The sequence below is a fragment of the Solanum tuberosum genome, unplaced genomic scaffold (assembly GCF_000226075.1).
Source record: "Solanum tuberosum cultivar DM 1-3 516 R44 unplaced genomic scaffold, SolTub_3.0 scf00083, whole genome shotgun sequence".
Taxonomy (NCBI): domain Eukaryota; kingdom Viridiplantae; phylum Streptophyta; class Magnoliopsida; order Solanales; family Solanaceae; genus Solanum; species Solanum tuberosum.
Window position 1 is genome coordinate 1,299,447 of NW_006239015.1, and position 10,378 is coordinate 1,309,824.

At 31.7% G+C, this 10,378-nt stretch overlaps 2 protein-coding genes across 2 annotated transcripts; both read left to right on the forward strand.

Moving 5' to 3' along the window:
• Positions 1 to 5,656, forward strand: LOC102593887 (telomerase Cajal body protein 1). Its single transcript, XM_006347072.2, has 14 exons — positions 1 to 290; positions 384 to 446; positions 876 to 931; positions 1,110 to 1,190; positions 1,271 to 1,344; positions 1,498 to 1,580; positions 2,052 to 2,158; positions 2,433 to 2,575; positions 2,666 to 2,713; positions 4,097 to 4,149; positions 4,569 to 4,653; positions 4,738 to 4,804; positions 4,891 to 5,001; positions 5,318 to 5,656. The coding sequence occupies exons 1-14, from the start codon at positions 67 to 69 to the stop codon at positions 5,449 to 5,451; spliced, it is 1,329 nt and encodes a 442-aa protein (XP_006347134.1). The 5' UTR covers positions 1 to 66; the 3' UTR covers positions 5,452 to 5,656.
• Positions 5,657 to 8,013: 2,357 nt separating this feature from the next.
• LOC102582291 (putative FBD-associated F-box protein At1g61330) lies at positions 8,014 to 9,559 on the forward strand. The gene is made up of 3 exons (XM_006347118.1): positions 8,014 to 8,892; positions 8,979 to 9,143; positions 9,242 to 9,559. Exons 1-3 carry the CDS (start codon positions 8,014 to 8,016, stop codon positions 9,557 to 9,559), a joined length of 1,362 nt encoding a protein of 453 aa, XP_006347180.1.
• The last annotated feature ends 819 nt before the right edge of the window (positions 9,560 to 10,378 follow it).

Here is a 10,378-nt window from a genome sequence, read left to right on the forward strand (position 1 = left end):
GCAAAGCTAAAACCCATAAACCCCCAACACTAAGTTTTTGGCGCTAGCACTGTTCACAGTGAATCAATGGAGGAAGAAGCTTCAGAGCAGCAGCTTATTAGAGAATCCATGGATGAAGATGCTGTAGAGCTGTTGGAAACCCCAATTGAAGCTGTAGAAGAGAAACCATCGGAAGAACCTTACCCTTTGCCGGTTATTCAGTATGATGTTCCGCCGTATCTAACCTATCATTTCTTCAATCAGTTCAGGACGCCTTCAAACCCTAACAATTTTTTAAAGGGTATCAAATGGTAAGCTTTTTGTTTCTCCATTTCTTATGCCCTGTTTTCTCTGTTTTTTTTTCCCTATGTAGTCTCATGGATATATTTTTGGTGGAATTATAGGTCTCCTGATGGTTCTGGCTTCCTCACTTGCTCTGATGATAATACCTTTTGTTTATATAACTTGTAAGTTTCGTCTCAGTTTCTGATGAAAAATGATAATTTCTTTCTAGGAGCAAATTAGAAATATATGAATTTTAAGTCTCAAATAACTGTTAGGCTTATATGAGTAACTTTCTTGTAAATTTTTGGGTGATTGGATCTGCAGGGATTAAAATTTATTGACAGATAGAGTTTCATTTAACTCTTCCTGTGTGAGCAACTAGCATTAAAAATAGTATGATATGAATCATCTGAACATAAAGGGGAATGGATATAGATAATTCATATCGACGGACCCAAGGAGTTTGTGATTGAGATACATTAATTGATTGACCAGATAGTATTTGCTGGGCTGACTATGAGGCACAATGCACATAGTAGAAAATGGTAGTTATTCTTGCATTTCCATTGTCCTTGATTTGCTTTGTTAATTTGGCTCTGGTTCATTGATAGGCCATATGATGGAAGTGGACAGCTTGCTGATTTTTCCTCATCAGCTGCTGATACAGGTAATATATGCTACTAGTTTATATAGGTTTGAATGTGAAGCAACATTGTGGAAGTATGCTATAGTAATTGCTTTCAGTGTGGGAACTTGTCGATCATGTGTGTTCAGTATTGAGCTTGATATGATTTTCTTTCTCATGTTTTTGTTTATTTTGATTAACACTGACTGTTTATTTGCAGATTCGTATGCTGCAAGTCTTGTCATGAGTGACGGGGAGTCTGTATATGACTACTGCTGGTATCCCTATATGTCTTCTTCAAGTATGTCACTCGTCTTGTTATTTGTGGTAATGCTGATGGTGATTAGAAAAAAATAACTAGAGTTTGCTTCAATGCCTCAGGTCCAGAGACATGTGTTTTTGCAAGTACTACCCGTGATCACCCTATTCATCTCTGGGATGCTACTACTGGACAGGTGTGTCATTGTCTTTAAAGCTGTTGCTAAAGATGCTTTTTGCTCTCACTGCTCTTTGATAGGTGGCTAGCAGCCCATGACTTGTGTCACTGCTCAACAAGCTTTGCTTGGAAGATATTCTTCCCTACATTATCTTTTCTTGGGTGATTGCAGTTACGCTGTACATACCGTGCTTATGATGCCATGGACGAGATCACTGCTGCCTTTTCAATTGCCTTCAATCCCGCAGGGACTAAGTAAACATTCTTCTTTATCAAAGTGCTTGTCTCCTTCCTTGCTCTTGTGGTCACTGTTCATGTAGAGGCACCTGTTTCATTTTTCTTTAATATTTATTTGTAGTTCTTTAAAGAGAGGAAAAAATGAGTTCTTTTGATTTATTGAAAAAGTAATCTATCCATATTTTCTGGCAGTGTGATTAGATTGACAGTAATGAGGCCTAGTTGTTAATTTAGGTGGTCGCTAATTTTGACACTCTGTCCTCACAAAAGAACATTTTCCCTTTTTGTTCTTTCATTATATTTTTTAGACTTAAGACTTCTGCATTTTCAGTTTTTCTTGTAGTAACTTCTTACTTCATATGCACTATAATACTAACTTCTTATGTGCTATTCTGATTTGCTTTATTTTCTTTATTTATGTACTTACAGCTGTTAATATGCTAAGTTTATAAGAAAGTTTTCATTGTTACTTCATTCTTCTCGAATTAGGATATTTGCTGGTTACAACAAATCCATAAGAATATTTGATATTCATCGGCCTGGCAGAGACTTTACCCAGCACTCCACCCTTCAAGGAAATAAAGAAGGGCAATCAGGTATGTTCAGCTAGCTGCTTTTCTTTATGATCACCTTTTTAGCATTTGACTTTATAAATAAGACAATTAGCTAACAATATCTGTGTCAAACACATCAACCTGATAGTTATCTCAAAGAGAAACTATTAAGTCCTGTTGAGGCTAATTAATTCTCCCACCTTCGATGCCTACATTATTCTTCATTATACATTTATTATTCTGGCACCTTTTCTCTAATCTGTTTAGGCATTATTCCTCATTTATTATTCCAACACTTTTTCTCTTATCTGTTTAGGCATTATATCCTCAATGGCTTTCTGTCCAAGCCATTCAGGGTTACTGGCAACAGGCTCCTATAGCCAAACTACTGCCATACATAGGGAAGATAGCATGGAACTTCTCTATGTCTTGCATGGTCAAGAAGGTGGGGTTACACATGTAAGTTGGCAGATCTATCATTCATATTTTTTTTACTATACTGTACTCAGATACTGAAATGATTCATCAACCATAACATTCACTTACTAGGTCCAATTCTCAAAAGACGGAAACTACTTGTACACTGGTGGCCGGAAGGTTAGAACGATGATACATTTCTGTTCATTACTTTCAATGCCTATTTATCATTGAATTGTACTGTTGTTTGGTCCTTCCTTTGCAAAGAGAATGCTGGATCCATAATACATTTCTGTTCATTACTTTCAATGCCTATTTAAACAGTTTCTGATTTTCTAATCTCTAGCAGATAAGAAACCAGAATGGATAGACAGTCAAAACAAGGGAACACAGAACATTATCCATTTGAGTCGATTTCATTTTCCTGTGCAAGCTTTTAATTCTGAGTTTTGTTATTTGGTTGGGATAGGGTTGGGACAGTGGAACCCAGGATCTGTTTCAGTGCTAAGCAATTAACTAAAATAGTTTAGAAATATCTTTGGCTTAACAAAATAATACATAAATCACTGTATCTTCCTTAATTCTTCGAGCAAGTCATTTAGGTTGAAAAAACTCCACATAATATGAACGATTCTTAACTTGAAAAAGACAATCAAGAAAATCTCAAGGTCCGATTACTGATCAATGATTTTACAAAATTATTGAAGTTCAATTACCTTTTTCAACTATGCCCTCGTAAAAGTTGAATATAACAACCTCATTAACTTTTTTTTGCAAATTATTACTAAACAGAGAAATGCTTTCCGCACGATCAACATTAATGGAAGAAAATGAGTTTGATTATTCATCAATATTTAATGGTAACCATATTTCAGACTTGGATACTTCCTGTTTATTAATGATCCTAGCACCTTCTCTTCTTATCTCTTCTTTTAGCTTTGTTTGTCCTTAAATTTTTCTCCTATTCTGTTAAGAGTTTAGATGAGGTGAGATCTGGAAAGCAGTTTATGACTTTAGTGTTACTGTAGAATTAGTGCCAAAAGATGTTAATGTGGAGAATGCAGAACAAAGTTGGCGAGTGTTTGATGTTCAGTTTTTTTTTCTCCCATTCCTCCAAACCCTCTACACTCTCCTTATAGGATACCTATAAAATGAACTCTGAACAGCCTTGACTCCAGGCGAATGTATAATTGACCACTTGGCCCCATAAAGAGGTCAAAAAATTCACTTTAACATCTAACAACTCGAAAACCTCAAGTATCAATCTTTTCAACTTCTACCTTAACATTTTAGTGTATAGTTTGTAAACTTGAGTAATAATTTTAAAACAAGATCTGTTTTCATATCCTTCATCCAAAGAAATATAAACTTTGTGCCTGTTCCTCTGAAAGGCATGCTTGCTACTTGTTGATTTCCTTCACTTATCTATTTATGATCTAAAATTTGACCCTTTCTTCTTCGGACTCAATTCTTGTCTATCGTCATGTGTATGCTAATATCCTGTCATGCATGCATGTTGTGTTAAACATATGTTTGACCAAGTTCATCTCAAACTTCTTTTAGGACCCTTACATACTGTGCTGGGACATTCGGAAGACTGCTGAAATTGTTTACAAGTAAGTTTCTTTCTACTGATTGGACACTCAGGGAACTGGAACATTGGAATGATTGGCTCGATAGCTCTGTTTCTGTTCAGTAAAGAAGCTAATTAGATGCATCCCTCTTCCAAAATAATTGCATTTTACAAGTCGGAGACGTCTCACACTCCTGCTAGAAATGTGATAATTCTTTAGCAGTTCCTTTGTTCTATAAAATAAAACTATATATGTTCATATGATGTTTTTTCCTGGAGGGGAACTTTCATAACTGAAGTTGTCCATATTCACTGTTTTTCGAATTATCCATGTCGAGAATATCAATTTGCATGAATGAAGTAATTTACCATGCACAACGATAACTTTTGTAAGTTTGAATATATTGTGACCTAGTGCTTCAGTGATAAACTAAAGTTCCCTTTTTGACTTCATTTAATTAGGATGTACAGATCATCAGAAACTACCAATCAGCGGATATATTTTGATATTGAACCTCGAGGTCAGCATCTTGGCTCTGGAGGACAGGTAATCTTCTGCTTAGCTCAAAATTACATTCTGTGTCAGAATGAAATTCAAGATCTCATCTTCCGTTCTTGTTTGTCTATGTAGGATGGCTCAGTTCACATTTATAATCTTCTAACCGGACAGTGGGTATCCAGCTTCCGAGCTGCATCAGGTACTTCGTTGTGTTCATTGAAAGAATAAGTTGGGAGAAGGTCCACCTAGTTTCTTCTATTTCTTACTCAGCGTATCCTGTTTCAGACACAGTTAATGGCTTTTCATTTCATCCTTTCCTGCCGATGGCTGCCTCTTCATCAGGCCATCGGAGATTTGGAGTTATAGATGACTCCCACGAGGATATGCTCCTAACAGGTAAATTCATTAACCCCACATTGTTGGAATTTTTCCCGAGTACTGTGTGTGAACTTTTGTATTCATCTGAAGTAAATTATTTTCAATGTTCATTACATGTCTTCTCCTTCTATGCTTTGTTATGTCGATTCCTCTTCCCCATTTGCCTTTTTAGGAAAACAAATTTCTTGCCATACTTCTTAGTCCTATTTGCTTCCCTTCCCTGACACTAAAATGCTCAAATCATCTGCTCTGTCAAGTCAATGACCACATTTTTTCTACGAAATGACCTGTTAACATGAAAAGTTCTTAATATGATTGTGTTGTCCTTGTTTAGGTGATGAAAATTGTGTTTCCGTGTGGAGCTTCGCCTATTCAGCATTCGTAGAAAATGATGGTAGTCCCATTTCTGGGGGATCAAATGGTAAATCTGAGCTTGATGAGGACCTTCACCTTCGTCAAGAACCTTGATCCATGTACCGACTGTGTATAAACTTATCGTTGCATGGGCTAACATCACCTTCAGCGCCATCTTAACCCCTAGGCCACTAAAGCCATCGCTTGGGGCCTCATATATTTGAGGCCCCCATTTTTGAAAAAACAATTACTTATATATGTTTTTTTTTGTAAAATAAATTATATGTACTATGAGTGTTATGATTTCTGCTAAGAAAATTGTATGAGTTGAAAATAAACCTGAATTTCGTAAGAAACAATTTGATGAAAATATAGATAGCGAAATCACTAAGTCCCTTGAAGAATCTTTTAGAGTTTATTGTTTTATATATGTAGGGTAGATCAAACTATTTTTTCACTTCAACATAGATTTGAACCAATTGAAGCAAATGGAAATATTTTTGATTTCTTATTTAGTGGTAAAATATTGAGATCACTAAATAATGAGAATTTTAAAAATATTGTCTTAACCTTGAACTTTTTTTAACATGTAATAGATGGTTTAGATTTATGTTTTGAATTAAAAGTGTTAAGAGAAATAATAAAAGTAGAAGATTATAATGATCTAATGAAGATATTCAATCAAATAAAAAGACTTGATTCTTTTCCAAATACACATATTACTTATAATATTGTTAACAGTTCTTGTAACTGTTGCCTCGGCCGAAAGAAGTTTTTTTGAAATTAAAATTGATTAAATTTTCTTTAAGATCAACAATATCTCAAGAGAGATTGAATATATTAGCTATATTACCATTTGAAAAAGAATTATTAAAACAAATTGATTATAAAACAGTATCCAATGACTTCGCATCTAAAATATTTAGAAAAATAGATTTTAAATAAAAGTATATATGATGAAAAAAATAAAATATTAAGACCTCTCTCTTCAGTTTCGCTTTAGGCTCCAATGTTGTTGAGTCAGCCCTGCCTCCATTTACCATCTTAAAATACAACCACAACAAATCCATTCTAAACAACTGTGTATGCACTATTTATGAATTGTATGCACATCAGCTCTGCTGCTTTAAATATTCTTCCAGTTATTTTATTAGCTCATAGATGTTACTTTCTGCATTTGCCTCATTTGACCTTATTTTACTATTTCCCATTTCTGCTAGTGTTATGCGAGAAGAAATTTACTACACGCAAGTTCTATAGAATATATATTTAACAAATACGTCTCAATGCTTTCTGTGTCTTGTAGTCATAGATCGTTCTTCTATAAAAATACGTCTTTCAATATTATATGATGTTAATTATTTTTGGCTAACTGAGATTCAAAGCAAGACTCCATAAAACTCTTAATTAATCAATATTAATAATTGAATTAGGAATCTTTGTTCGAGCACACTAGTAAACTCTTTTGACAAACATATTGTCACTGATTTGATCTTTCTTTGGTTTTAATCTATTATATATTGATTTAATAGGTTTATCTGATCTTTGCATTATTGCATAGCTTGAACAATTGGAATATATAACATCCTTTAATTAGGATTTACTAAAGTTTCAAAAGATCAAATAGTTTTTAATTTTTTTTTTTTAAAAAAAGAACTATTAAGAGAAAATCAATGTACTATTTGTTGTCTAGACAGAGTTACTACTATTACATGATTTTTATTTTATATTTTATCCTACATAAACTATTATATTGGTTTCCATATAAGTTATGTCAAATACATATTAGAGAACTTAATAATGTAACCAAATGCTTTATTAATACTAAAAAGTTGTATAAAAGATCAGGTACATTATTAGTTATGTAGTTATTAATAATATGTATTTTTACATTCTGAAGCAAAAGTATTATCAGAGATTATTATGAAATATTATGTCAAAATTATTTTTTATTATATAGTTAGAACTCATAAAAAAATTATTTTATTTTTGGTTCATCTGTCAAATCATGTGAATTTTACATTTTAGGTCCTTATCAATTAATTTTGAATGAATGAAACTCACATTACATTCAAATTTATAATTCGAAAGAACTAATAATAACAAATAACTTTTATTAAATTATTTTTGTCTTTTATGTTATTTTAAAATTTTGTATTAAACTATAAAATTTATTTATTTTTGGGTTCTGAATCCAAGAAAAATGTCATCAGATCCTATTCAATTAATTTTAAATGAATGAAATTCATATTACATTCAAATTTAAAAGAACTAATAATAGCAAATAGCTTTTCTTAAATTATTTTTGTCTTTTCTGTTATTTTAAAATTTGGTATCAAACTGTAAAATATATTTATTTTTGGATTCTGAATCCAAGAAAAATGTCATAAGACAGGGCCTTTCAACATATTTTTTAATTTTTATTTATAAATATAGATTGCATTATAAATGAAATTTGATTGTATTTTTATTTTTCTGATTTGCTTTCCAAAGTCAAGAAGTATTTTAAAGCAAGTTGTTGAGTGCATTTGCATTTAATATCTCTACAATTCTCCCTCTATAAATACAAATGTTTCTCATACTGTATTCTCATATCTTGAGTTAATACTTTCTCTTTAATATATACAGTTATTTTCTGTCATACTATTTTTCTTCTAATCTAGAAGAAAAATAATGATGGAAGCTCCAGGATCCAAAAGAAAGCGATTGTCAAATCATTCTGTTTATCTTCCTAATCACGTGATTGATAGGATTTTTACCTTTTTACCTACTAAGGATGTTATTTCTTCTTCTGCCGTAGCTAGTCCATTTTTAAATTCATGGATGTATGCCCGCAATCTGCGTTTTGATAGAATCTTTAAGAGCAATTGTGGTAGGGAAGATATCTCAATAATCAATAAAATCATAAGTGGTCATTTAGGCAAGAAAATTTACAGTTTTCATTTGTACATTCCTGCGCCAAATAGGTACTCACTTTTTCTTCAGGAGTGGATTCAAATTGTTGCATCAAAGGGCATAGAAGAGCTCGAGATAGATTTATGGTTTACACCTGATAATGAAGATACTTACTATATGCATTCTGATTCTATTGATATTGAAACTCTTCGGAGTGTAAAATTGATCAATTGTGAGTTGCGTTTATTGCCAAACTTAAAAGGCTTACGATTCTTAAAATCACTTAGTCTAACTAAGGCTCCAATCACACCTCATTTTATTCAAGCGTTATTTAGAAGTTGTGTGGTACTCGAGTCTTTGTCATTGGCTTTTTGTTCTTCTCCAACAAATGTTACAATCAAAGGTTCGAATCAACTTAGAACTATTTTGATTAGAGGTTGTGGTAACATTTGTTTGATCACTATTGATGATCCCAATATTCACACTTTCCATTATGAGGGTGAGATTGATAAAATCAAGTTGATTGGTCCGACAAGATTTGAAGATGTGATATTCAATCTTGATACTACTACATGGCTTCAGCATATAAGCGGAATGGGTAATTTGATTGAAATCTTAAGAAACGTGCAAACTCTCTCGATTAACAATATTTTTCTTGAGGTAATGTAATAATTTAATTTTTTTTATTTTAAAATTTATTTTTATATATTGACAACGTAAATATTTTGTGTGTACACTTTATTTAGGGACTTTCTCCTAGATATATAGATTTTGAATACAAAGATATGGAGTTCTATCTTCCAAATTTGAAGGAGTTGCAAATTGTGCGACATGGACTAACATATGTGAACCCATGGGACATCATAATCTTTGTCAAGAATTGTCCCAATATTGAAAGACTCTTTCTCGATGTAAGTATATTAATTTGAACCTTTTAAATATTTTAATGTTTTTTTTAGCTTTTGTTAATTATTTGTGAAGTAATTAATAATTAATTAAAATTATGCAGTTTGGTGATTATGCAATGGAAGCAGGAAGATATTGGAATTTTGTGGCAAAGGAAAAGTTTGAGAATTGTCAAATAGAGTTTTCAAAGCTAAAGCTCTTAAAGGTGAAAGGATACAAGAAACTTGAGCTGGAAGAGAAATTGGTGAATTTCTTTTTGCTGTGGGCAAAGATTCTAAAGTCTTTAATTATAGTTTCAAAGAGTAAACATTTAGAAATTAAATCGAAGGATGTTGTTACAGTCTCAAAGATAGTTACTATTTCAACCTACTGTCATCATAGGGACAAAAGCTCTGTATTTCCTAAACATACAATTTTTTGAATGCAGAATTCAAAAAAAAAAAATCATAGGAAAAGAGTTGGAGAAGACATGTATTTTCTAAGTATCACAAAAGAATATTAGATTTTTATTTATTTCCTATTTTGTTCATCAGTTGATGCAATGTTGTTTTGGTTGGAGAATATATATTTATTGCTGATTTTAAGTAGTATTTGTAATGTTGAATTTTAATTTATTTTTTTCTATTGAGAGTCAAACTATATGAATTTTGACCAGTATTTTAGAATTTACCTTATATTAATTCTCTTAATATGTCTTTCTATATATTTTCTTCTTACCTTATATTGTAGGACTTCTTAATTTTTAATATATATTTTTTTATCATATATTTTAGAACTCTTTAATTATTAATTTTCCTAATACATCTTTTCATATATTTTAGGTCTCTATATAATTAATTGTCATAATACTTCTTACCATATATTTTCATCATACAATGTATTTTAGAAACTTTCACATATAGCAAATAAAAAAATTATATTTGTATGCTATAGCAAAGTTTGCATAATTGCGCTCCATAGCAAACATATATATGTATAATTCGCTATACATATATACAAAAAGAAGCAATTGTATAATTCGTTGGCTCCTCTTCTGAATTGTATAATTTCGCTGGCAGGCCATTTGTATAAATTGTTGTTAGTCTCTCGTTTGTATAAATTGTTGACAAACATAAATTATACATTATACAAGCATAAAACTGGGCAGGGGAATATTTTTATTGTATAATTATAAGTGTATAGGACGAATATATATGTATTTGCATGTGTATATACAATTTTCTCTCGCTTTATACAAACA